The following is a 26,849-nucleotide window of genomic DNA, read 5'->3' on the forward strand; positions in this document are numbered from 1 at the left end:
TGAGCGAGAAGTGTTCATTTAGTTTCTGTTTCTTGCCATTTCTTGACAGGAGTGGTGGCTAATCCCATCACTTATCAGTAGAAGGTAGGGAGGATCAAAAGCTTGAGGCCAGCCTGGACTATGTGGTGAGACTTCATCTCAAACAAAACAAAACAAAAATCACGTTTATCTAAAGATGGAAGCTCTGGGCAGTAATTGACTTTTGGCTCTTTGTAGTGCCTGGCTCCTCTCTCTTCTGTCCTGAGTTCTCGCAAGTTCAGCTGGTTGGAGTCATGTTGGCATGTGCGCTGTGAGACAGCAGCCACGTGTCCCTAGGAAGATTCTCTCTCCGCTTGGAAGGGGTCTGTGGGCCAGACAGATGGCTTAGCAGGTAAAGGTACTTGTCAACAAGCTTTACTCTGGAACCCCCCAGTTGTCTTCTGGTCTCCACATGCACACCGAGGCTTGCACGTGCTCATACGTACATACACACCTGCACACAAAATAAGCATGTAATTAGCATAAATTATTTTTTTTATTTTTTTTCTTCTTTTTCATAAATTATTTATTAACTCAAATTTGTAAGCCTTTGGGAGGTATGTGAAATAGTTCAGCTACTAATATTTCATTCATTGTTACATTAAAATGCACATTAAAAGTACATATTAGTGTGTGTTAATAACCAGTGTTTTCTTCTGCCCACATTTCATAAAATAATTTCATTCAAACTCTACATAAGATCTCTGGCCAGTGGCTTGCCCCCCGTAGTATTTGAGCGAATATCACCATTGTGTTACTTGAAGTAAGCCCAGGCTGTGGGAATCTGTGTCCCTGCTCAGCTAGGAACGTTATCCTGAGCTCCGGTAGAATGAGCAATTAGGACAGCTGACCTTCCCTCTACCCAGTAGGTGGGATCTCTCTTCATTCAATGTACTTAGAGCTGGAGAGAGATGGCTTGGTGGGTAAGAGCTCACACTGCTTGCTCTTCCAGAGGATCCAAGTTCAGTTCCCGGCACCCATGCTGGGTAGCTTACAATCAATCTCCTGTAACTCCAACTTGTGGAAGATCTGATACCGCTGGCTTCCATGGGCACCTTCATCCATGTACACAGTCCCACACAGATATATTCTCAGAAACACAATTAAAAGTAATAAAAATAGGGGCTGGAGAGATGGCTCAGTGGTTAAGATCATTGCCTGCTCTTCCAAAGTTCCTGAGTTCAATTCCCGGCAACCACATGGTGGCTCACAACCATCTGTAATGAGGTCTGGTGCCCTCTTCTGGCCTGCAGACATACACACAGACAGAATATTGTATACATAATAAATAAATAAACATTTTTAAAAAAGTAATAAAAATAGCTGGGCAGTGGTGGTGCATGCCTTTAATCCCAGCACTCAGGAGGCAGAGGCAGGCAGATTTCCAGGTTTGAGGCCAGCCAGTTCCAGGAGAGCCAGAGCTGTACACAGAGAAACCCTGTCAAAAAAAAAAAAAGCTGGGTGGTGGTGGCGCATGCCTTTAATCCTAGCACTTGGGAGGCAGAGGCAGGCAGATCTCTGTGAGTTCAAGACCAACCTGGTCTATAAGAGCTAGTTCCAGGACAGGCCCCAAAGATACAGAGAAACCCTATATTGAAAAACAAACAAACAAAACAACAACAAAAAAAGAATAAATCTTAAACGTGTCTTGGGCTGGAGAGATAGCTTAGTGGTAAAGAGGACATGAATTCAATTCCTGGCTCACAACACCTGTAACTCCAGCACCAGGATGGTGCCATCTTCTGGCCCCCACAGGTACTGCAAGTAAATGGTACACATCTATGTGTATCTATGCATGTGTGTGTATGTATGCATGTATGTATGTATGCATATATGTATGTATCTATCTATTCTATCTATCACCTATCTATCTATCTACCTACCTATCTATCATCTATCTACTATCTATCTATCTATCTATCAATCAATCATCTACCTACCTATCTATCTATGCTTTAAAAGCCAACCTTTCAAGGCCCTTCCTGGACATCACAAACCAGCAGTGGTTGGAGCAGTTTTAGAGGGGTGTGTCATTCCAAACAGAACAGGGTTCAGAACAAGTAACTGAAAGGCCTTGTGAGGGAAGAAATGATGAGTGCTGGATTTTTTTTTTCTTCTGAAGAGTAATTTGGACATTACAATTTGCAAATCTGGAGAGGAAGTTTGTAGCTTAGCGGTAAAATTGTTGCCTAGCACATATGAGACCTTGAATTTCATCTCCAATATTGAAAACAAACAAAATACCAGAAAATGGTTTCCATAGATGCTTTATCAGGAGTTTCCCCCACTGTATTTGGAAATAAACTCCAATTTTAACTGCTGCATTAGGAAAAGAAAATATGAGATTTAGAGTTATTCAAACTCTGAGTTCCCAGGCCCCTGACAGACAGGACTTTTAAACAATTGTGCCTGCCTACTTGTCTGAATTGGAATAAACAATGTCTCCATCTTAGGGCTTGAGACATTCGTTGCTCTTTTTTCTGCCTATTTGAAGAGCTTATGTGGTCAACTCCTGAGGTGTGTATGACAGATCTTTTTCTTAGTGTGCCATTAATTTCTATGTGTTTTGAATCAGACATATTGATCCACCCTCTCACCCCATGCTGCCATTTGCCTTTAGGCTTTAAGTATTTTCACACAAAAGTGATTTTCACTCAGGGATCCTTGAAGACCCTGTACTGACTCCATAATTTTATGTTATAAATTATATAAACTTTAAGCTCCTTAAAAATCTGAAACTTGGGCTGGAGAGGTGGCTCAGAGGTTAAGAGCACTGGTTGCTCTTCCAGAGGGCCTGAGTTCAATTCCCAGCAACCACATGGTGACTCACAGCCATCTGTAGTGAGATCTGGTGCCCTCTTCTGGCCTGCAGGCACACATGCAGGCAGAACATGGCATACATACATACATAAATAATTTAAAAAAACCTGAAACTTTCCCAAAAGGTCATTCCCCACCAAGTTATAGAAATTACTAGAATAACTACATTTCTTCTTTCACTTTTTAATTTATTTTCTAATTTTTCTTTGCTAAAATGTCTCCTCTAAGCTTTTTGAGAGAATTCTTCTGAGAACCAAATAGAGTGCCCTCATTCCTTCACTCGTGACATCTCTCTTGGTTTGTCAACCTGTGGGTGCATCCCCTGTGGCAAACCTCTATTTCCAAAAATTGTTACATTATGATTCTTTTTTTTGTGTGTGTGTGTGGGAGGTTTGAGACAGGGTTTCCCAGTAGTCCTGGAACTAGCTCTTGTAGACCAGGCTGGCCTTGAACTCACAGAGATCCACCTGCCTCTGCCCCCTGAGTGCTGGGATTAAAGGTGTGCACCACCACTGCCTGGCTTACATTATGATTCTTAACAGTAGCAAAATTAGTTATGAAGTAGCAATGAAAATAATTTTATAGTTGGGGGTCTCCACAGCCTGAGGAACTGTATTAAAGGTTTGTAGCATTGGATGAAGTAGCTTTGGAGTTCCAGGGAGGTGAGAGGAAAGGAGTGAGCTGGAAGGCATGGTAGTCCTTGAAGGGGGATGGCCCTGGGGAAGAGCAGGGGCATTGGTCCCTGAAGGAATGGGGTGTCTTTTTTTTAAAAAAAAAAAAAAAGATTTATTACATATACAATGTGCCTCCTGCATATACACCTCCATGCCAGAAGAGGACACCAGATCTCATTACAGATGGTTGTCAGCCATCATGTGGTTGCTGGAAATTGAACTCAGGACCTTTGGAAGAGCAGCCAGTGCTCTTAACCTCTGAGCCATCTCTCCAGCCCTGAATGGGGTGTCTTAAATGCAAAGCCTAGAGAAGAAAAAGTGCCTTCTAGTGTTGCCTGCAATCTTGAGCATCCTTCCATGTCTAGAGGCATCCCTCCATGTCTAGAAGTATCCTTCCATGTCTAGAGGAAGTATCCTTCCATGTCTAGAGGCATCCCTCCTATCTCTGTCTGTGTCATCAACTGACAAAATCTGTTTCTTCTCTTTCTGTGAAGACATCATAATACAAGACTAGCGACCATCCTCAGGACTTCCATCGTACCACTGGCAAAGATCTTTCCCAAGTGAGGCCATGTTCAGGCCTTTTGACTTGGGGGGATACAATCCAGCCCATTGCAGGGGCATTTGGAGGCTGTGTGTACTCAGGTCTTATGGTCCGTCCAATCCTATTCTGACTGCAGCTTGGTCACACAAGTATAGTTCTTAAGTTACTGCCTTTCTTATTTTTCTGTTGCTGCGACAAAACTCCATGACCATACCAATGTCTAAGAGTTTATTTTGGCTTATGTTCCACAGGAGTCCATAATGGTGAGAAGGCATGGCAGCAAGTGGCCAGAGCAGGGTTGCTGGCTTTTGTCATTTTTACTGAAACAGAAAGCAAGAACTGAAGTGGGATGAGGGAATAAACCTTAGAATCCTGTCCCCAGTGAAGTAACTGCCTCCAGCAAGGCTCCGTCCGCTTCCTAAAGATTTCATAACCTCCCCAAAGAGTGCAACCAGCTGGGAAACAAAGTATTTAGTTACATGTGCCTACAGGGGACATTTCCCATTTAAACCACCAATAATAATTTTTCTTGTTAATAAGACCAAAATAGCAGTTTATGGAGGGAGGGGTTTGCTTTGGAATACAGCTCAAGAGGATATAGTCTATGAAGGTCAGGAAGGTATGGTGGTAGTGTGATGTCACTGGTTACATGGTGCCCACAATCAGGAAGGAAAGGTGAGTGCTGGTACCCTCTTCATCCATGCTTCTGGAAAAAAAATCCCAATAAATTCATTGGCTCCCCGGTCCGTTATCCATGCTCTCTCTATCTGGGGTGAATAGACATTTGTCCACAGCATTTCCAGCCCGGAAAGTCAGTCATGCTATCGGATGGAGTGCAGAAAAAGGGAAAAGAAATGAAACAGGGCTGGTGACATGGCACTTGCTGCACAAGACACATGCATGACCTCAACTGAATCCCAAAAGCCAGCTGAAGTGGCTCATGTCTGTAATTGTAGCACTCCTACAATGAGATAGAAAGTGGAGATAGAATCGGACAGAAACTCACTTATTGCTGTGCTGTGGGAAAAAATGGACTTCTGAAAAGTTGTCCTCTGTCCCCATGTAAGTGCTGTGGCACTATACACACAAACAATCTTAAGAACAAAGGGCCCATCCCACAGGCATGAAGCTTCTCTCTGGATGTGATAGTTAACCTTCCTTGTTAACTTGCTTAAATTTATAATCACCATGTATGTAAATCTCTGGGAGTGTCTATTTCCAGTTTTATATAGATATACACACACACATACATACACGTACGAATGCTGCCTGCACACCAGAAGAGGGCATCAGATCCCACTGTGGTTTGCTGGGAACTGAACTCAGGACCACTGAACCATCTCTCTAGCTATTCTAGTTCCAAGAAAGTTTTAGCTGAAGGGAGAAACGTCATCTGAATGTGGGTGGCATCACCCTTGAGCTGGGGTCCCAGACTGAATAAAGTGAGCAGTAACTGGACCACAATACAAGGCTGGGGTTGGAACTATTTACAGCTCTTGGATAAGGCGTCTAATTGTTTCTGCATCAATAAACTAGAGATACTATAGTACCTGGGGGTGCTAGAAAGATTAGATGGGATGAATCAGTTTTCTCCAATCTAAATGCTCAGTGAATGTTGGCTAGAATAATCAGCCAAATGCAGACATTGGATCATCTTAAGTATCAGATAAAATTACCTGTTCTACTTTGAATTGTATCTTTATTTTGTCAGATTTGTTCTACCAATCACCCTATCAATCTCCATCCAGCCTCAGGTCATCTTACTCTGTTCATCTACCCCCATCTGAGGGCCTGTGGATTTGCTTCCTTCTGCCTGCTCTAGTGACTTGATTCCCTCCTAACTTCCATTATCTCCGACAGGTGGCTTTCTCTGAACACCATTTCAAGTAGCACTGACATTCTTTCCCCCATTGGATACTTACCACCCCTAAACAGTAGTTTCTCTCCTGCCTGAGTGTTGAGCTGACCTGAACAGCCCTGCTCCTGAGTCACATCCTGTGTCATTCATACTTGACCAAGAGTCTTACACTTGAGTGTCTGTCCACAAGGTCCCCTCCTGGAGCCTAGCAGAGGGCTCTGAGAGCACTTAGTGAGTGGGTAGATTGATGGCTTTCAGTCCTCTTTTCCAGACTCAGGTTCCAAGTGATGTGAGAAGTGTGGAATGGCCCCTTTCACATGACTCTTAAGTTCTGGTCTACCTAGACCAGGACTTGTCAGGTTGTCTGACAGTGACCTCTGTGTATCTGTCCTGCCCTACCTCGACCCTGAAAGCTGTAGCTGGTCCACAGCACCCACCCCAAGGATTTGGACTGTCTTCCCATTCCAGGGGCCTGCTTTCTTCAAGGAACTCCCTCTTGAGTGGGCCTTAAAAAATGTCTCACACACACATTGAAGTAACCACTGCATCATGAAGTCTGGATTCAACTAAGTTGCAAGCTCTGAAACATTAGAATTAAGGGGTATAACAAATGAGAAAAACCCAGGTCACTATCCAAACATTTATTCATTACTAGTTTTTCTAGAGGGTGGGGCAATACACAGATCATTTCAGTTAGTGTGTTAGCCCTAACTCAGTTACCATGCAATCAATCTTCAGATTCAAAGACAATCTTTTATCCAGGACATTTTGGATCCTAAACCTAATTTTGAATTTCCCTTAAATCCTTAATTCCCAAAATTTACTAATATTGAAGCTCATAAAAAACCCACTCAGCAGTGTTGAGACCTACACTGTCCTGTCCCCTTGGAGCTCAGCTTTCACCAGGGGGTAGATGAGTAGTAGACTACAGGCTAGGCTGAGTTGTGGGATGAACCTCAATCCCACAATTATCCTTGGCTCCGACTTCAACTTTTCCCAGTTTCTTATACTCCACTGAGAGAGTTGATGACAAACCCACCAAAGCAAGACCAGGGTTCTTCTGGGAGGGAGCAAAGGGCCTATCTGTCCCTACTCATTTCCACTGCAGGCTTTTGGAGCTGGTGACACCTGAGAAGATATTGGCAGGGAATGCAGGGGACACAGTGGGACTTGACCCAGTCAAGCTACTTTGTGGTCCACTGTTCTCTGGGTTCCCCGTGGACCTTTTCAGTGACATCTCAAAAAAAAAAACAAAACAAAAAAACCTTTGACTTATAGAAACTCTTCTCTTGTCCTGGCAGAGGAAGAAGGCAAGTTGAGTGAAATTTAAGCCAATACCTGAAGGTTAAGAGGTAAGGAAAGCACTGTTCCAGGTAAAGGAACTACATATTGCAAGGGCTAGACAAAATGGATAGTAATAGGAGCCAATTTTATGATTTAAAATTTTAAATCATAAATTTAAAGCCTAGCATTTGCCGAGTTCTAAACCACATGGCAGTTTTGTTTTTCAGTTTCTTGCTCTGGTTGTTTTGTTGTGAAGAGTAAATGGAGATTAAGGACTAAGCAGGTACCTCAGCAAAGAGGATGGTGTGATGAGGAAGCTTATTCCTAAGGTGCTTAGAAAGCAGAGTCAGAGTCGACAAAGTCTCTTAACAGAAAAGGCAGCTCCAGATTAAGTTGACAGCTTGCATTACAAGACTGACAGAAACAGTCAGTCTGAAACAGGGTGAAAAACTGAATACTCTAAAGTATGATACTTACTAATGCTGCTTACAGGGTGAATGAATCACTACTAAATAGCACTGGTGTTAAGACTATGAAGTTAAAAATTTCCCAAGTTCTTAAACTGAGGTAAGTCCATACCTCAAGACAAAATGAACAATTTTCCAAACTTTGGAGGTACTATTTGAAGTCATGTACAACTACATCAAGTATCACAATGTTTATTGATAGATACAAGTATATAAAATCAGGGCATGAACATGACTTGATAAATTAAGTAGACTTAATTTCAATACTATAATAAGAGGGACCAATTCAAATTCTCACCATTTGTTTCACACCCACAAAAACCACTTCAAGGGCATTAAAGATCTCTCAAAACTGATCAGTTTTGTGCAAGTAAACCATGTTTCTTTTAAAAAGACTTGTGCACTTGCCCAGGCTCAAGGATATTAAAATCTAGCACATAAAGCCCATTACTAGAGGTAGAAATACAGGCAATATACTATTACGGCAACAACCATCAATTACAGTTAATTTTTCTGTAACAACCAAATGGATAATCAAATATTGCAACAACTCAAGTATTACTGAGCAAAGTGCATCTCTACAGTATTCAGTGTTGCTATTCAGTTTTCTAACTTAAAAACAGCCTATGGTAACTGGCAGCAAAGAAGATCTTTGCAATAGACTGCCTCTGCTTGAGAACTTAGGATGTAATTATTGCATGCTGCTAATATTCTATCTAAACATTAAGGATACTCCTAAAGTATTTGATGGTAGACTATGATTAAGACATCACACTACAAAAACCTTATGCAGAAGGAAACCTTACTGACGTGCTTCTGCTTTAAATATTGTGAAAAACGTTACAGCGGAATGAATTTTCGCAGTGGTTAGGTCAAATGCAGTTACATCATAGTATGCTTTGCACAATTTAAGGCTTTGGCTGGTTCTTTAGTCAGCTTCTTCCTCTGATTCTTCTTCTTCAGCAGTTTCTAGCCAGGTTAGCCACTGATTTACCTGTAAATTAAATTCATAATAAAAAACTTAGTATATTATATAAAACATTAAGTTTAGGGTGCTGCAAGATAGATGCCCTAGTGGTTAAAAGAGGCACTGACTGCTCTTCCAGAGAGGACCTGGGTTTAATAGCCAGCACCCACATAGCAACTCAGAACTGTCTAAAGCTCCAATTCCAGGGATTCTCACACCTTTATAGACATACCTACAAAATAAATCTTTAAAAAAAATTAAGTTTTGTTCAGAATATACAATCAAGAAGTCCACCCAGAGAGTAAGTTGATTGTGGAGTCTGGTCTTCACAAGCTTCACCTATTGAGCCATTTCCAGCCTTCCTTCCTTTAAAACATTTGTGCATATATGGATGACTGACTGGTATATATGACTGTGTACCATGTATGCACAGGGCCCAACAGCCAAAAAGGGGACTGAACCTTTGGGAACTGGAGATAAACGGTTTTGAGCATTCTAAGTTGCTGAGCTATCTCTCTAGTTGCCCACCAGAGAACAGGATCCCATACAATGAGTGTCCAGGCTTGTCTTAAACACTCCTTACAAAGTAGTCTATAAACCTTAGATTAGAAGCTGTAAACCAGGGCTTCCTCAAAGCTGAGGCCTTAGCTAGAACTATACTATTAGTAGAACTATCTGAACTGTGTTAAGACCTTTTTAGCTGGCACTAGGCTGAGATCCTACTTTTAAATTCTTCAAAAAGCTAATTTTATGCACACTATGGAGTTCTTTCATGTCAAGTTCTATTTCCAGAGCTCTATTCTACTGAACAACAACACCAAACTACAAAGTATGCTTTTTTTTTTCACTTTTAGTTTTAAACCCAAATGTCTGTATTCTGTTAACCATGTGAGTAAGCAGCTTTGCCACCAAAATTATTACCTATCTATAACCAATTTTATACAGCACTATGGTTTTAAGCATGATTTCATCCCGTATCTTCATCTCATTTGCTAACTGCCTATTTAACCACATCTTGCAGACTAACATACTTTTTGATGCATTGAAGTTAGGAAGAGGTCCATTTAAAATACTATCAAAAACAACCAAGCCAAGTCAATAGCAAAAAAAACCAAAAAAACAAAAAAAACCCTAAAACTTAACAAAGCGCTTACCTGGAACAAAGCCTTGCCTTTTCCTGGAAACTCTTGAGTTATGTCTTCCTTCCAAGCCAAGAAAGCTTCCTCCTCAATAATTTCCATGTCATAGAAATGAACAAAAAATCGAAGTAACATGCCTTAAAACAAAACCAACCAAAAGCATGTAATTAATTCCATTATTCCAGTGTGCTATTATTTCAGACTGCCCCTCATTCTCTACGGACACCAGTCACCTCACCTTTTGGGAAGCTGCTGTTATAACAGTGCACCTGCAGAGCATACAGGGCACTGACCTGTAGATCCACATGATCATGAAGGAATTTCTGCATCACTGGCTTGAAAGAGAGCAGCAGTTGTTTCTCCTGCTCTAACTGTTCTTTGGAAGGAGCAGAGGAAGAATCTGTTTCATCACTAGGTGGGCTTACTTCACTAGAAATGTACTGTAAGAAGCTGAACAGCAGAGATCATGTTAGAAACTGTCTAGTTCAACACCAGCTTTTGGGGCTCTGCCCTGTAGACTTTCTAACAAGTGAAAACCATTTATCTTACCTGGTCATTAAGATGTTCACAAATCCTTTATCTACATGAAGTTTGGGAGAGATGTTATCTTTAATCCATTTATATATAGTTTGAGGGGATGGATCCAGCTTAATTTGCTTCAATAGTTCCTTCTCCAATTTAAGGAGCGGGAATAAGAAACTCAATCCCTTTCCTTCCAGAATCTCCAACATTCGATCTTTATTCTGATCAATTTCTGCAAAGACATTTCTCATTTTACCAGGGTGACCTATGTAGACCATTTTACAAACACTTTCCTAGTACACAAAATCACTTATTGTTAATTAAGTCAGTCAGCTCTTACCTGGCAGCATTTTCTGCATATTGACCTTGCTTTGTTGAAAAAGTTCAGTTAGCCATTCTCGATCTTGTAATTTAGCTAATTGTTGAAGACAAAGTAAGAAGAGAGGGAAGTGGGTGCCACTCTCCAGTGGTTGAGCTAGTTCTGAAATGCTCACCAACTCTGAAATTATAGCACGAGCTGCAAACTGTGCCAAATAAGATTTCACCAAGGGGATGTCAACCTCCAGTTTGGGGCACTGCTCCAATACATTCAGGAAAGCCTTGGGAAGAATATTCAAAACAATTATTAGCTTCCAACCACAACTGGAAAGAGCTATCACACAATCAGTACAATGTTCTACCTGCATGAAGTTGTCACTTGTGGCTATTCCTTCCTGTTTGAGTAAACTGATCAAAGAGCTCGCTTTTTCTTTATCTTCATCACTTCTATCTAGTGACAGGATGATCACTTTGCTTAACATCTCAGGAAGAAAGTGTTTCGGGGCTCTCATTTCTCTCATGCCATTGACGGCCTCATTTGCATTTCCACTATTCAGATATTCAGTCACAATGGCTTCCTGAGAAGAACACAATCCAATTACCACCAGTGTTCCCTATCCTCAAATGTTTAAGCAAGAGACGACTTTGGGAGCTATCTGAAACTTACAGTCTGTTTAAGTAGTTCTTCCTTTGATGGTGGTGGCTTTTTGCTAGTCTTGGCAGGCTTTTCCTGGATAAGTGGTGGATTAGTTTTGAGACCAAGTTGTGGTGTCTAAAGGCAAGCAGCACAACACACGTTTAATCAAAATAAATGTAAGAAACCAATAAGAACAGTGCCACCTGAAACAGAGGGAAGAAAACAGAATTCTCACTCATCTTCAGAGGGCAGATACTTGGGGCCCATACCTGTCCCAGAGGTGGTGTTTGAGTGCGTGGTGGCTGTGCACTGGGAGGAATCATAGTTATCTGGGGCTGAAGCTTTGGCACCTGATTTTTATTCATTAGGAACGACTGAGCAGGCCTCAAACTAATCTAAAATCAAAAACAAATCAACACATAACCAAGTTAACAGAGCTAATAAACAAATGTCAAATGTATAGAATCCTAGACAAACCTAATAATTATGGCAGAGACATAATTCTCTAAAACAAAAAGTTACTTCATATCACGTGATAAATTTAACTTCTGGGAAAAGTAATCTGATTTAATGAATAAGATACTGGAGGAAAAGAGAAAGATATTGTTTACAAACTTTAGTTTGTAACATAATTCACCCAATATCAGCAATATAGATACTCTTTATTCTACTTACAGAGAAATCCACCAACATCTTAACCATTTCTCATGCTAACTAGTAAAAATTACTTAGAAACTTGCCCTCATATCTCATAATCTTCGCTCATAGGACGCTGGACATCCAAAGAGAGAAAAAGAAGCAGAGGAAAGTGGGAGGGGAGGGAAATAGAGAAAAGTAGAGAAAAGAGAAAAGGAAATAGAGAAAAGAGTAGAGAAGAGAGAAAAAGGAAAAGAATCCAGCTTCAAGTCCTCTTTCGCGTCTTTTTATAATCATCGGGCAAGAGATTCCTGCACTGACAATCTACTGCATAGAAGTAATGTAGGCAAATGTACCTCATCTGCATTAAGCTGTCCTTTCTTAGAAAACCGAGGTGGCATATCCTTCGACTGTCCTTGCAGCTGGGATAAGAGTCCCTGACTCTGGTTATGGTAGAGCTGGCTTAGCCCCTATTTCAGAAAGGGAGAGAAAGAAAGTCTAGATAAAAATTATGGTAATCGAGTACCAAGGGAATGAGCCAAGCCATTGCTTTGCCCAGAAAAGATGAAACAAGGAAGAATATCTAACCTATCTGTTGAATAAAGTGATGTGATTTTTACTAATTTTAAGGATACACATTTTACTCAATTTGAAATTGTCAGGTGGTAATTTGGATAAGAAAAAAAGCATTAAAGGTAAAACTCAGCATCATTAAAAAACAAACAATAAACGACATAATGTATTGAACCTAAGGTTAGCCCTAAACACTATAAACACTCTCAATGTCTTACCTGGCTTTTCATAAATTTGCCCCCCATCTCTCCAAACTGCGATTGCGTGGGAGGCATGATGTGTCCCCCATGGCCATTGAAGAGCTGATTTGAACGATGTCGTCCCATCGTGGGTGAAAATCTATCCTGGATAACTCCTGGACCAGTACCAATTCCACTACCTTAAAATACAGACAATTCTTAGAACTTCATTAAAGCATTAACCTTTCTTTAATCAAACACTGCTTTGTTTAAAATTTACCTGGCATTTGTCCAAACATATCAGCGAGTCCCCCAAGTGGGTCCCTATCCATTTTCATCCTTGGCGGCATGAACGGTCCCTCCAGGAAGAAGTCATTCCTCCCTTGAGCCATAGGAGCAGGAATAAACACTCCTAGATCCTTTGAGAAGAAAAGTGGGTAAGTACTGCTGCCCATAGACCCCGGATTGCTTATTTACAGTTCTAGAACTTCTCTCCAAAAATGGCCTGAAGGACACTAATTCTAGATTTTAAGAGTTAAGGAAAGGACTACACTACTATGGAAAAGAAGAAAAAGAAATTGAAAATCTCTTACTTTTACTGCATCTTGACGGATTTGATTGATCGTCTTTGGTCCATTGTCAAGAAAAGCCTTGCGAGGAACCCAATGGTGTTCTCGCAACTCTACGGTATCCTGTAATTTTAAAAAATTTAAATTTTAATTAAAAAATTTAAATTTTAATTACTATTCCAAAGGAAAAAAAACCTCAAGTTTATTGGACATAGTTGAAAAAAAAAATCTTACCTGCAGTAGGAAACGAATCCTTGCTGGCAATTCCTTACTTAACATTAAGGAACACATTCTGGCAAAGTACTGATCCATTAAGGACTGATAAAAAAATAAAACAAAAAACACAATTAGAACTAAGTACACTATCTAAGGCATTTTGAATTATTGTGCCATAGGGTAAAGGCAGACTAACTAGAGTAAACCCCAACTCACAAAACACACCACCTTTAACTGTTCTCAGTAAAAGCATACCTTGGCTCGTTCATGGTCTAATCGAGGTCCCACTGTCCTCATTATCTGACAGAGGCACTCCAAATCCTCTCCCATATCTTTGAGTTGGACTCTCTTTTTCTTTTCCAAAAGCTATCAAAAGAACATGTTTAAAATTTTAGTTATCTGGTTTATGTAGTATTTCCTTCCTTAGGTTTGGACTGACTCCCAATTCCTAGAGCATGTAAGACAATGCTTTCCTACTTGTCTGTGTTGAAGAAATCCCTCTATGAATTTCAACACAGGCAAAGCAATCCAATCTACCTCTACTTTAAAAAGCACTTTGAGGGCTGGAGAGATGGCTCAGAGGTTAAGAGCACTGACTGCTCTTCCAGAGGTCCTGAGTTCAATTCCCAGCAACCACATGATGGCTCACAATCATCTATGAGATCTGGCGCCATCTTCTGGTGTGTGGGAAGCAGAATGTTGTACACATAATAAATAAATTAATTAAAAAAAATAAAAAATAAAAAGCACTTTGAAATTCTGAGTTTCTCTGGTTACCAAACTATGTCAGTAGCCAGCCACCTTTTCAGCAATTGACTAACTTTCCCCAAATAAGGACATTCTTACTGACTACCTCACCCTAAGCTACTCCATACTCACTGTTTTGATGCACTTATGAAGGATAGATTCGTGAATAAGATCAAGCTTGCCAAGTTCTCCAATGAATTTGATGTTCCCCAACATCTTGATCTTAGCAATAGCTCTTTGTTCCTCCTCCTCAGGGAGGAGGGGATTTTCACGCTTATCATAGACTGAGGAGGGGAGGCAAACAGAATAAAGAACACTTAGAACCATTCTTGCAAGTGTTCTGACCGTTACACTTAGGCCACAAAAAGCATAAATGTAATAAAAACACCCGGTACTAGTTAATAGCAAATTTAAATGCTTACCATCAACATTTCTGGTTCGGTTTTCAAATTCATCTTGCAATTTGGAAATCAAGAGGCGTCTGAATGTCTATTTGCAAACAAAAGGCATTATAAACTTTGCTAATTAAAAAAAATTTCCAAACTAATTTTAAAACAAAGCAAACAAAAACTGTCACTCACTGTGCTTTGCTTCTGTCCTGGTTGACCCTCTGCTGCTGGGCCATCAAAGTTTGGTGCATCTTCTGCCAATCGCAGACATAGCTGAGCATACAGCGAGCTATACTTTGGCTCTTCTAGGGCTTTGTCCACAATCTACAGAAGCCATTAAAAATCAAACCATGATGAATAAGAGGCTAAAGGAGCCCTCTTTTAAAACAGCCTTAACCCTCACAAGCTACACTCTCAATTCATTTAGACACACCTCAAAAAAAAAACCTTTTAAAATTAATATCTGTGGTACAATCTAATAAATCTCATGTTGCATACACCTCTCCAGCTAGAAAACTATAAATCAAAGACATCGTTGAAGATACAACTCTATGGTTGATAGTCATGTACAACAAGATGCCAGAATCCTATGAATCATTATAAACCCCCAAAACCACTTTCACAAAGGAAAGAATTCAGCAGCTGTTTCCAGACAACTTGATAAACCAAGGCAAATGAGGATTCAAGGTTCACTTCTTGAATCCTAATGTCATTCAAAGTAGTCCTGTTTTTATTATCATTATTCAAACACACATATCCATATCTAGGACCTATCTCATGATTAATGCAGTCATTAAACATAAGAAACTTATGTCTGTAAATTTTCTGCCCCCCCTCTTGAACTAACATTTAAACTTACCAGCAGTATGACCCCTTTAAGGATGAGTTTAGACTCTACACCCACATTGAGGAGCTCAAGGCATAGCTTGTCAAACTTCTCAGGAGTAAGCTTATTTAGTATGCTGCAGAAAAACACATTTCAAGTATGGGTTAACAATTATTTTCTAAGCTGAAAAATAGCGTTTCAATTTTGACTTTCCCTTTACTAATTCCCTAAACAGGGAAAAATGTTCCCCTTTCTTTCCTATTTATTCTTTGATAATGCCATATATTATATTTTTATTATATTCTTTCCTGACCTCCAGCTCCGCTCCTCCCCCATTTCATGTTCTTTCTCTAAGAAAAAAAAATCACTAAAAACATAAATTTGTGTTGTCATTTGTTCCTGAGTACAGGGCCTTATCTTGGAGTGTGGCTGATATATCACTCCATGGAAAAAATAAAATATTTCCCCCCCCTGTCTCCCAGTAGTTTCTTGTCTAAGCTTGAACTTATGTAAACCTTGTACATGGTATTACAGAAGTGTTCATTTTTCATCGAATCAAAGAGATGGTGAAATAAAACTTCTCACAGATACAGACTATGACATCTGAATCATATTATCTGGGCTTTTCTGCGGTTTCACAAGATACCTTTCTCAAAACTCAGATGAAAGTGACCATAGGCTAAGATGGTTATATCACTCACATCACTGATGTTACATACCAGACCAACATGGAAAAGTTAGCATAAGCTCATGGGTAATAAACAACCCCCCCTGTAGCCAGATACCTATGGGCAATGGACTCCTCAAAGTTTTTTAGAATATTGTTGGCAAAAGAATTGCTAAAATGTTGAATCATGTCCGTGAATTGTGCAGCATACATACTAGAACAGCACAGCTAATCTCTACTCCCTCAGAACGGCCAGACACTTACCCTCTTACTTTCCTGAAGATTGCATCATGTCGTTCTTTTTCATTTGCGGAGTTGTTTGCTGCGGAGTTGTCATCTCGTCTAGTGCTTCGTACAGGAATCCATTTCTGAGCGTTTTGCCCTGGGGTTTTCCCCAGGAACTCGCTAGTTTAATAAAACATCAACAAAGTAGCTTACAATTAAGAAAACCTAAAACAGTATTCACTCATTTAACAAATGTCCCACCACTTTGCTAAGTAAAAATAAAATGAAACAAACCTTAAGGCTTTATATTCTTCCCATACAACAAAGCAATCCTGGAAATCTTTCTTAAACAGCATCAGAATCTTATGGAAGACTTAAAATGACCGGGAGGCCCATTCCCAATTTCTGCTCTAGTACCTTAGAATTTCCATTTCTGGCAATATATTCCCGGGTCATGTCAAAAAACCCTACCGATCCAGGAACCCAACCTTGAGACTTAACACCACCATGCTTAACAGGCATGTTCCTCCACACAGACCACATCAAATATTAAAGAGTAGGGACAATCATTTGAGTCAGCAAATATGAACCAAGAGGACGAAAACAGTTTAAAATTATGAATTCACACTAGGATTACAGGTGATTTCCCAAGGGTTATCCTGTTAGGCATGGAGAAGTCTTTAATTAATAAAATCCAGTTACCATACCTGTTGCCAGCAGTCTTGGGATAGTGCTGAGGTGCACCCCTACTTCCTCCTCCGCCCGAAGAAGCACTATTCAAAACAAATGTTTACTTTACCAATTACATCTCACTCAAAAGGGAACCTATTTATATTTTAGAAATTGCACCACAACCAAGACTGAACTTTGGCCTAGAAGAAAATGAACCAGAGGCTAGAGATGGCTCAGCGGTTTGAGAGCTGGCTGTTCTTCCCGAGGACAAGGGCTAACACCCACATGGCAGCTCCCAACTGTCTGTAACTCCAGTCCCAGGGGGTCTGATGGCATCCTCGAGGCGCAGACACACTTGCAGCCCCCCAGTATACCCTATACTCTAGAGCCACAGCACACAAGTGCGATTTAGTTGTATCTACCGCCCTACCCAAAACTATACCTGAAACGAGAAGCACCCCCTTCTGCGATCGCACTCTCCACTTTGGCGGCTTGACAACGAAGAATCTTCAAAAGAATAATATTAATGGATGGGGTGGGGAGGGGAGGGGATGGTACAAACGAAAAGCCTGGAACGAGAGAGAATGCCAAAATTAGGTACTGCCAACAAACACATGCATAAACCCTCGCTCTAATCTATTTCGGCTCTCACTGCAGCTGATTAACTTTCACTGCACTGCAGCCCTTAGAAGACTAAAATAGAACATAGTCAAAACCACAAATACACAGTAAAATCTTGTTTAGCTACGTGGATCCCCTTAGTGGTCAAGGATGCCAGGAACAGCCTTTGTGTGTGTGTGTGTGTGTGTGTGTGTGTGTGTGTAAGGGGGGGGGGGAGGAAGAACATCTGGACACTGCCTAGAACGCAGCCATATTCCGTGGCCTTTAAAATCTAACAGAAATGCTTTAAACACCGGCGGTGGCCCGAGGTCTGCCGCACTGCTGTGCGCGGCCCGGGCACTGACAGGCCGGCCAAGGTCTCACTCCCCGCCGCCGGGACGGCTCTGTCCTCCGCCCGTCCTTTCACCCCTTCCCACAGGGCGCGTGTGGGAAGCCGCCGGAAGAGCGGGGCCACAACACGGCAGCGGGAACCTCCGCCCCACTCCGCGCGAACAAAAGAGCAGCGGGTTCCTCCCCCAAGGCCAGTGTGGCCGGGCTTCCGACGGGCGAGGGCCCGGGCCGGGCGGGAGGCGCCCCCTCCGGGCCGCCCTTTGTTCTCCCGCAGGAAGGCGGCATCCCGCCCGCTCGCCCGCCCGCCGCCTCCGCTCCGAGTCCCCCGGTGACAGCGCGGCGGCCGGCCGGCCACAGGGCCCACACACCTCCTCCCCACCGGGAGGCCGGGCTCCGGACTCGTCCGCCTCGCTGGTCCCGCGCCAACGGCCGGGCCCCGCCGCGGGCCGCGTCCCTCCCGCCGAGGCGCGAGGCCCGCCACGCTCGCACGCCGTCCTCGCGCCGCGCCGCCACTTAGCCCAGACTGCAGACCGCGTCTCCCGGGCCGGCCCGGGAAGGGAAGCAGAGGCCAGGGATTTCTAGGTGGCCCAGAGGCAGACGAGAGCAGCCCCGCCCGGCTCCGCCTGCGGCCGCCATTTTGTAACACTCGACAAGAAGCGGCCAGGGGCGGCGGCCATCTTAGAGGGCTCCGCTCGGCGGCGGCGGCTCCACTCACCTTCACCGAGAACTCAGCAGCTGCCACTGCAGCTGCCTCCTCTGGATCCGGTCGTCGGGGACGGGGAAGGGAGGGGGAAGGGGAACGGAAAACAAAAAAGGGGGAGGGAAGGGGGAGGAAGGAGTCGAGGATGGCCTGAAACGCTCAGCTCAGAGGAGTCGCCGCTGCAGCCGCCACCTGGTACCCGCCGCCGCCTCCATAGAGCTCCGGCTCGCTGCTGGCGCCGAGGCGTGTCTGAAGCCCAACTTATCACTCCGGGGCGGCCGCCCCACCGGAGCCTCCCCGAGTGGCTCCTCCGCTGTCCAATCAGCAGCCGGGCTTCCGTCCGCCACCAATCCGCGCAGGGCGGCGGGGAGGAGCCACCGGGCAAGCTAGGTTGCGGCGCAGCCCCGCCGCAGTGCGCAAAGCCATATTCGCGAAGGCTCTGGGGCCAAGCCAGTGGCGTAAGGGCGGCGGGCCGGCGCGCTGCGGGGCTTTTGCGTAGCGCCGGGAGCCCCGGCAGTGTGCGTCGCGGGGCCGCCGCGTCTCCCCGGGCCGCCGCTTTGTTCTGGAGGCCGAGCCTCATGCTTGCCTTGAGGAGCCGCTTCCTTTCCTCTCTCCTTGACCCGCTCGGGCCTTGTGTCCCGAGAGCTCCGCGTGGCCTCGTGGCCTGGCCTCGGGCGGGCCTGCGGGCTGAGGAGAGGGACGTGTGCCCGCCCGGAAGGCGCGTTCTGTTTGTTGGTCCTCCATCTGCGGAGGAACGAGAAAGGGTCGAAGGAAAGGGTTGCCTTTGGGCTGGAGGCAGCTTCTCCTCACTGTTCGCCCTGCTGGCCCCGAGCTAGACTCGGTAGCTAGGCCTGCTAGAGAAGTGTTTGTAGAGAGCGGGCCTTTGGAGGATGTGAAATTGCAGACTCGTTTTTAATTATTTTTTTCTTCATATTTCAAAAATGTTAAAGATGGGCTGCAGATTACCTCTCCTTGGTCGGCCCGGGAAGGAAAGCAGAGGCCAGGGATTTCTAGATGTGCAGTGTTTTCTGTCTTAGGGTTATTAAGGAAAACGAGGCATTACAAAGGTGACAGGCTAAAGGATGGGTTATGGCTATGTTCTACTGTTTGTGTAACAGCCTTGGCTGTTTTAGAATTCGTTGTCTAGACCAGGCTAACCTCGAACTCAGAGTTGCTTCTGCCTCCCGAATGCTGGGAATGCTGGGATCAAAGGCCTGTTACCACACAGTCACTGTTTTCGACATTTTAGCATTACAGAAATGAAGGTATGTGAACAACAGAAAGCCATATCTTCGTGTTTGAGCGTGCACTTTTGGTACAAGGGTTGACCAAAAGTAAAAGCACGTGTGTTTTAAAAATCATGCCTTGGAATACCCAAGAACTGGATTTTCAAAGACCCAAACTTAATTTGACATATCTTGGTGTTTTAAGACCTAGTCCTGCCCAGCGATGGTGGCAGGCATCTCTCTGTGAGTTCGAGGTCAACTTGGTCTTCAGAGCAAGTTCCAGGACAGTAGGGTTACACAGAGAAAGAAAGAAAGAAAAAAGACCTAGTCCTTAAATAGAATTCTCAGAGAATTGTACTCTCCTTAACATTTAAGTCTGATAATAGGATAGTTTGGCTTTGACAGTTTTTAATGCAATTCTAGTGTCCTGAGGTCTTTGCCATGAAATTAATGCTGTTAAATAAAATTCCCTTAAACTGAAAACTGTAAAAAGCAGTTTTTCATTTTTAAGAGTTAGTTACGTGTAGAAAAGAAAAACCTTTTTGGGAAAGGGGCCACTTTTAAAATATAAGAAATTTAAATGTGTGATATTTTAGTTTTATACAAGTGATTTATATGCTTCCTGATATACTGAAGACATCTGTGTTGTAGGAACACAGTGATTTAAAAAAAAAAGCCATACTCAGTATACTAGTGTGGATGTCAAAGAATAGCCACTTGATTCTAAAATATGGGTGTCCTAAAAATAAGAAATTTGACTTCAATTAAAATTTTTTTAAGGGGCTAGCAAGATGGTACTACTGGTAAAGGCGCTTGCTGCCAAGCCTGATGACTGAGTTCAGTCTCCAGAACCCACATGATGGAGAGAGAACAGGCTGACCTTTTACCTCCACATGTTTGTGGAGGCACCATGCACATACAATATTTTTTAAAAAGGTCTTGTTTTGCTAGTTGCAAAACTCTGCTGTAAGTTTTGCATATATGCAGGCTTATGAGGTGCTGAGCTGGCAAGGAGTAAATAAAAACAAAGGAAAAAAATAAATGTAGACTTAAAACAAATCTACTTTTTCCACGGGGCAGTGGTGGCGCGTGCCTTTAACCCTAGCACTTAAGGCAGAGGCAGGCAGATCTCTGTGAGTTTGAGCTTAGCCTGGTCAGAGTGAGTTCCAGGACTCAAAGCTACACAGAGAAACCCTGTCTTGAAAAACAAAAACAAAATATACTTTTCAATCATAGAAATAAGCATTCACAAATTTAAAGTTGGCATCATATTTTGGGTGTATAAAATTTCAAATACTTGGATTTTAAATGTAACCAAACAGCTTGACATGTCTATTTTATTCATTTCTAATACATCTAGAAATCTGCTAAGTCTTTAGTTGTTAATACATTTTTACATTTTCTAGGGTTTTTTTTTTGTTGTTATTTGGTTTTTTGGTTTTTTTTTTTTGTTTTTTCTAGGCAGGATTTCACTGTGTAGCCTTGACTGTTCTGAAACTTGCTCTGCAGACCATGGTGGCTTTGAACTCATAAAAGTTCTGCCTCTGCCTCAAGAGTGCTGGGGTTAAAGGTGTACCCCACCACTGCCTGGCTTTTCAGATGGTTTTAAACTAATCATGTCAAGTATTATTTCTGCCTTTCTTAGCCTCTCACCTTGTAACTCAGGATGGCCCCATACTTTTTATCTTCCTCAGCCTCCTAACTGCTTTTGTTGTTTGTGCCTGGGATCCCTGCACCCCCCACCTCACTGGTTATTATCCCAGCACACACTATTCTTGGTGTGTTACTATCATTTCTGCCTAAGGACTCCCTAATTATGTACCTGAAGTTCAGAGCTCTTCCTTCCAAATTTCCAGTGTCTTATGGATCAGAGAAGCAAACTTTTAGACTTATTTGGTTTGAACCACATAATATTGTTTTAAGCACCTTGACACTGAACTATCAAGAGATTATATACAAAGAAAAGATTTCCATTTTTTTTTAAATCTTAAGATATGACCCTGAAATTCCCATAGGGCAAGTGTGGCTGGGTAGGTGTTTTCTCTTGGGATAGGATTGTAATCTAGCAGTAGAGCTCTCGCCTGCCCTGCCTGAGGTCTTAGGTTGATTCTCAGTCATGGACAGAGAGGGGCGTGGAAAGAACTTCTTGGTAGTTAATCTGACTTAATACACTCATTTCATGGTGTTCTCTAGCCTTTGTAGTCAGTTTGCTGGTTTGAATTGTTCACCAGATTCAGTACATTAGTATTTGATCTTGCAAGTAATTGGTTCTCTTCTGTTTTGAACCTGTAAATGGAATAAAGACACTTATAGACTTGTAATGATTAAGTGAGATTATATATGCAAGGGACATAGCATAGTCACTGACATATAATGTTACATACTAAGTTGTGATTTGACTGAATTGCCCCTTTCAGGAGTGTTTTGAGCATTTGTTCTCTGGCTAGTGGCACTGTGAAGGCTGTGGAGCCATTTGGAGGTTGAACATGACTAGTGAAGTAGGGCACTAGAGGCAGCCTTTGAAGATTACACTCTCTCCCGGTGCTGGTCTGTCTTCTCTGCTCCCTGATCTGGTAGCTTCACCTCATACTCCCATTACCGTAGACAAAGCTGTGTATGCCTGCTACTGTGCCCTCCTTGCTTTGATGGACTGAAATCTCTGAAATTGTGAGTGAAAATGTTTCTTATCTTCAGTTCTTACTGTTAATTTTGTCACAGCAATAAGAAAATTAACACAAAGATGTCCATAAACCTCTTGGTGGCTGCTCTTAGCTGGAAAGTGTCGTATCCCCCACAGATTCTTGCATTTGAACACTTGGTCCCAGCTATTGATTCTAGACCAGGTAATTCTGAGTATTTGGTTTTGGAATCCAGGCATCAATAGTATTTAAAATTCTCATTTTATTTCCAGTGTGTGGTCAAGTTTTAACAACTAGTACCACAGGGAAGAGGATTATAGAGAATTATATTTGCAGGCCCTAGGAAAGGAGGCTGCTGTCTAGAAAATGGAAATTGACTTTTCCCAAGCAGGGTAACTGACATTCAGACCCAGGCATCTTAGCTTTTAATTCCCTTATATTCTGGGCTAACCCTACCTCTTCTGCTGTTCTTATTTTTATCACTCCTAAGCATCCTGTCATCTCTCAGGGAGCCAGTTAGACAAGTATTGCTGCCCTTAAAAATTTATTCCTGGGATGGGGAAATGGCCCAGTAAGTAAAGGTGCTTGCCCTTAAGCCTGGTAATGAGTTCGAACCCCAGGACCAATTCCTGTAAACTGTCCTTTGATCTCAACAGGTGCGCTGTGATAGATAGGTCCACGTGGCCCACTCATCCCCATGAATACAAAATAAATATAAATGTAATTTTTAAAATGTTCACATCTAATACTTTACTGCAAGCATTTATTTCCCCTGCCATCTCAGTTTTGAAGCACAGAGAAGTATGAAACCCTCACAATTCTATTGCTGTGAAGAGAAACCATGATCAACACAACCCTTATAAAAGAAAGCACTTAATTGTGGCCTTGCTTACTGTTCAGAGGCTAAGTCCATCATGGTAGAGAGCATGGTGGTAGGAAGGTATGGTCCTGGAGAAGCACCTGAGAGCTACAGCCTGATCCACAAGCAGAGGAAGAAAGGGAGAGAGGGAGGGAGAGAAAGAGAGAGTGTCCCAGCTTGACAAGGGCCAATTTTTCCTTTAACAAGGTCACACCTCCTAATCCTTCTAATTCTTTCAAATAGAGCCACCCCAGGGTGACTAATCATTTAAATATATGAGTCTATGAGGGTCATTCTTTTTTGATTTTTGTTTTGAGAAAAGGTTTCCCTGTGTAACTTTGGCTGTCCTGGAACTAGCTTGGTAGGTAGATCAAGCCTTGAACTCACAGTTCCTTCTGCCTCTGCCTTCCAAGTGCTAGGATTAAAGGTATGTGCCATGACTGCCTAGCTTTGAGGGCCATTCTTATTAAAACATCATATTCAACTCCCTGGTCCCCATAGGCTTATAGCCATATCATACTACCAAAAATGCATTCATTTAAATTTTAAAAGTCCCCGTAGTCTATCAACAGTCTCTCCTAAGATTCAAGGCAGTCTCTTAACTGTAACCTCCTGTAAGACTAAAATCAAAAACCACATACTTCCAACATACAAAAACACAGAATATACATTACCATTCTAAAAGGGAGGAAAGAGCATAGTGAGGAAGTATTGGAACAAAGCAATGCCAAAAAGCAGCAGGACAAATTCCAAATTCTGCATCTCCATGTCTGATGTCAAAGTGCTCTTCAGATCTCCGAGTCCTTTCAACTTTCTTCACTGGAACATCCTTCTTTCTCTTTGGCTGGCTCCATACCCAGTCTGCAGCTCTCCTTGGCAGTTGTCCCATGACTCTGGCATCTCTAACATCTTGGGGTCTCCAATGAAATCCTGGATTCGCCTTCACAGCTTCACACAATGGCATTTCTCAGCCTCCATTCAGGAACACCTCTGACACACACCTGGCCTTGGTGGCTTTCTTTAGCCATGGAGGGAGATTCCATAACCCCTTTCTTGTATTCTTGATTCTAAAGCAAGAACCATGTGGTCAAACTGCCAAGTTCTGCAGCCTCCTGGAGCTGGAGTTTGGCCTGCTCCAATTACATTTGTAATATCTTTCTGCTGTTGATGGTTCCCTGCTGCTGCTTATGTTTTCCTTTCATTTCTTTTCACAATTTGGAAACTTAGCAGGTTGGGGTCTTTCGAGTCACCGCCTTCTTTATTCCATTTAACACCAGACTTTCCTTTATACCTTTTATCTCCTCAAGCACTAGAGTTAGCTCATTACACTTCCTGGTGCTCCTTTTCTCTTCTCATGGTACATTTTGTACTCCTCTTTGTCTAGCTTGCTCTTTTCCATTCTAGATACACATGACAGAGTCAATACTAGGCTGTATTGAAATCTCTTGCCAATCAGTCATTAGTCCAAAACTCCTTAATTTAGCCTCAGGTTTTTTTTTTCACAAGGGCAAAAAGCAGCCACATTCTTTGCCAAAATACCACAAGAATAGTCTCTAGGACACTTAATAATATCTAACATTCTTCCTCTCTGAAACTTCTTGAGCCAGGCCATAATTTACATTGCTGTCAGCACCACTGTCTTCCATACTCTTACTAGTATGGCCCTATTAGCCCTGTTTTAAGCATTCAACTGCTTTCCTAATCCAAAGTCCCCAAGTGAAGCCTGCCACAACACCCAACTCCTGTACCAGCCTCTGTCTTAGTCACTGTTCTATTGCTATGAAGGGACACCATGACCAAAGCAACTCTTAGAAAAGAAAGCATTTAGTTAGGGGCTTGCTTACAGTTTCAGAGGCCTAGTCCATTGTCATCATGGCAGAGAGCATGGTGGCAGGCAGAGCTACACCCTGATCTGCAACCAGAGTCTGGGCTTGACAAGGGCTTTTGAAACCTCAAAGCCCACTCCCAGTGACACACTTCTAAGGTCACACCTCAGAATCGTAATACTTTCAAACAGTGGCATTCTCAGTGACTAAGTATCTAAAATCTCTGAGCCAATAAGAGCCATTTTACTCAAATCACCACACTACCTTTCCTCTAACAGAATAACCTCTGAATTCCTTTCCTTAATTTGGCATAAAAGGACTTTGGCTTGTTACAGTCTCTTTCCTTGTTCTTAGGTATTCCCCTCCTTCATTCCTATAGTTAACCTTAGTCTAGGCGTATGGAACTTAGGCTTTGCTCTGTTACACCATGTTCTATGTCAGTGGTTCTCATCCTTTCTAACACCGTGACCCATAATACAGTTCCTCATGTTGTGGTGACCCCCAACCATAAAAATTATTTTGTTGCTACTTTATAACTGCAATTTTGTGATTGATATGAAATACCTATTTCCAATGGTTTTAGGTGACCCTTGTAAAAGGGTCAGTCAACCCCCAGAGGCGTGGCAATCCACAGCTTGAGAACCTCTGTTCTTTATATGATTAAAATTCAGCTTTTGTCCATCTGGAGATGTTAATGTGTTCATAGACTAATGATTATGCCAGGAGCTGAGGTATAATTATTTTTAAGTGGCTCACAGCATAGACAAAAATAAACATGCCAGTCCAGCATTTGGGAGGCAGAGGCAGGCAGAGCTCTGGGAGTTTGAGGCCAGTCTGGTCTGCATAGTGAGTTCTAGGACAGCCAGAGCTACACAGTGAAATCCTGTCTCAGAGATACAAAAAAAAAAAAAAGAAAGAAAGAAAGAAAGAAAATGCCAGTTATAATTATGGGCAGGGAAGGGTTGAATTAATGCTAAACTGGACAACCAAGAAAAAAATCTGTAAGCTCTTCTAATAGGAATAATAGATAAAGCTGTGGACATCCATCCTTCAGTAACAGTGCAATGCTCTGATGTCTGACTATACAGGGAAAGAAAGTTCTTGAATATATCTGAACTCCGTTCAGTTTTGTTTATGGCTAACAACTTTTCACTGATGCATGGAAGGTTTTATGGAAATTACCACTACTACAAAAGCTTTACCCCAGTTTCTTACATAGCTGACTTTTTTTTCACCCCATAGTTTAGGGTTCAACCCGGATAGCCATCTTTGAAGAAGCCTTTCCTGGGTTACAAATATAGTTCAGGGTCAGTGACTGTCAAACATGCTCAAGGCCTTGAGATCAATTCCCAGAGCTGCAGGGATCGGAACGGGGCTTCCCTTCTTACCCTATGATGTTCCCTTTCCTAAGAATTCTATTATAGTTCCCTCACTTGAAAGCCCTTATTTTCTGAAATGACTTGCATTCTTAGCTATTATCTTCTCATTGCATTAGCATGTAAGCTCAATGACAGTAGGAACCTTGCCTGTCGTGTTGCATCACATAAGAGTTTTTAAAAATAACCGAGTTTTGGGTGGAGAACAGGCAAAAATTTCTGAACAGATTAGAGACACAAATGAGTCTTGTGAAGAGTTGATGCTTTTTAGCTTACTGTGGATAATTACTTCATTTAGAAATATTGAAGTTGGCCGGGCGGTGGT

The 26,849-nt window shown here is 42.4% G+C and overlaps 1 protein-coding gene and 1 non-coding gene across 3 annotated transcripts; both read right to left on the minus strand.

The window, feature by feature from the left end:
- Positions 1–7,841: 7,841 nt before the first annotated feature.
- On the minus strand, positions 7,842–18,895 carry Eif4g2 (eukaryotic translation initiation factor 4 gamma 2). 2 transcript variants are annotated; one of them, XM_075971899.1, is made up of 22 exons: positions 18,614–18,895; positions 17,390–17,516; positions 16,983–17,048; positions 16,315–16,455; positions 15,417–15,519; positions 14,750–14,881; positions 14,591–14,657; positions 14,301–14,452; positions 13,677–13,787; positions 13,440–13,523; positions 13,230–13,328; positions 12,917–13,055; positions 12,676–12,836; positions 12,241–12,354; positions 11,518–11,643; positions 11,279–11,383; positions 10,974–11,189; positions 10,634–10,892; positions 10,321–10,525; positions 10,010–10,221; positions 9,787–9,908; positions 7,842–8,659 (listed from the first exon to the last, which is right to left on the minus strand). In XM_075971899.1, exons 8-22 carry the CDS (start codon positions 14,382–14,384, stop codon positions 8,594–8,596), a joined length of 2,103 nt encoding a protein of 700 aa, XP_075828014.1. In that variant the 5' UTR covers positions 14,385–14,452; positions 14,591–14,657; positions 14,750–14,881; positions 15,417–15,519; positions 16,315–16,455; positions 16,983–17,048; positions 17,390–17,516; positions 18,614–18,895; the 3' UTR covers positions 7,842–8,593. The 2 variants fall into 2 exon arrangements, with proteins under 2 accessions (XP_075828014.1, XP_075828016.1); XM_075971901.1 differs by lacking the exon at positions 12,241–12,354 and having other exon boundaries at positions 18,614–18,856.
- Positions 11,985–12,188, minus strand: LOC142851477 (small nucleolar RNA SNORD97). Its single transcript, XR_012910795.1, has one exon. It is a non-coding gene; the product is annotated as a small nucleolar RNA SNORD97 (small nucleolar RNA).
- Positions 18,896–26,849: the final 7,954 nt, after the last annotated feature.

Source organism: Microtus pennsylvanicus, chromosome 5 (genome assembly GCF_037038515.1).
Source record: "Microtus pennsylvanicus isolate mMicPen1 chromosome 5, mMicPen1.hap1, whole genome shotgun sequence".
NCBI lineage: Eukaryota > Metazoa > Chordata > Mammalia > Rodentia > Cricetidae > Microtus > Microtus pennsylvanicus.

Bases quoted from the DNA above. Each gene is read 5' to 3' on its own strand.
- Eif4g2 (XM_075971899.1), bottom strand. From the start codon at position 14,384: ATGTTGGGGAACATCAAATTCATTGGAGAACTTGGCAAGCTTGATCTT. The intron at 11,644-12,240 runs GTACATTTGCCT...TTTTGATTTTAG, and splicing joins GACAGCTTAATGCAGATGAG to ATTAGTTTGAGGCCTGCTCA. The intron at 8,660-9,786 runs GTAAGCGCTTTG...TTTAATTTACAG, and splicing joins AAGGCAAGGCTTTGTTCCAG to GTAAATCAGTGGCTAACCTG.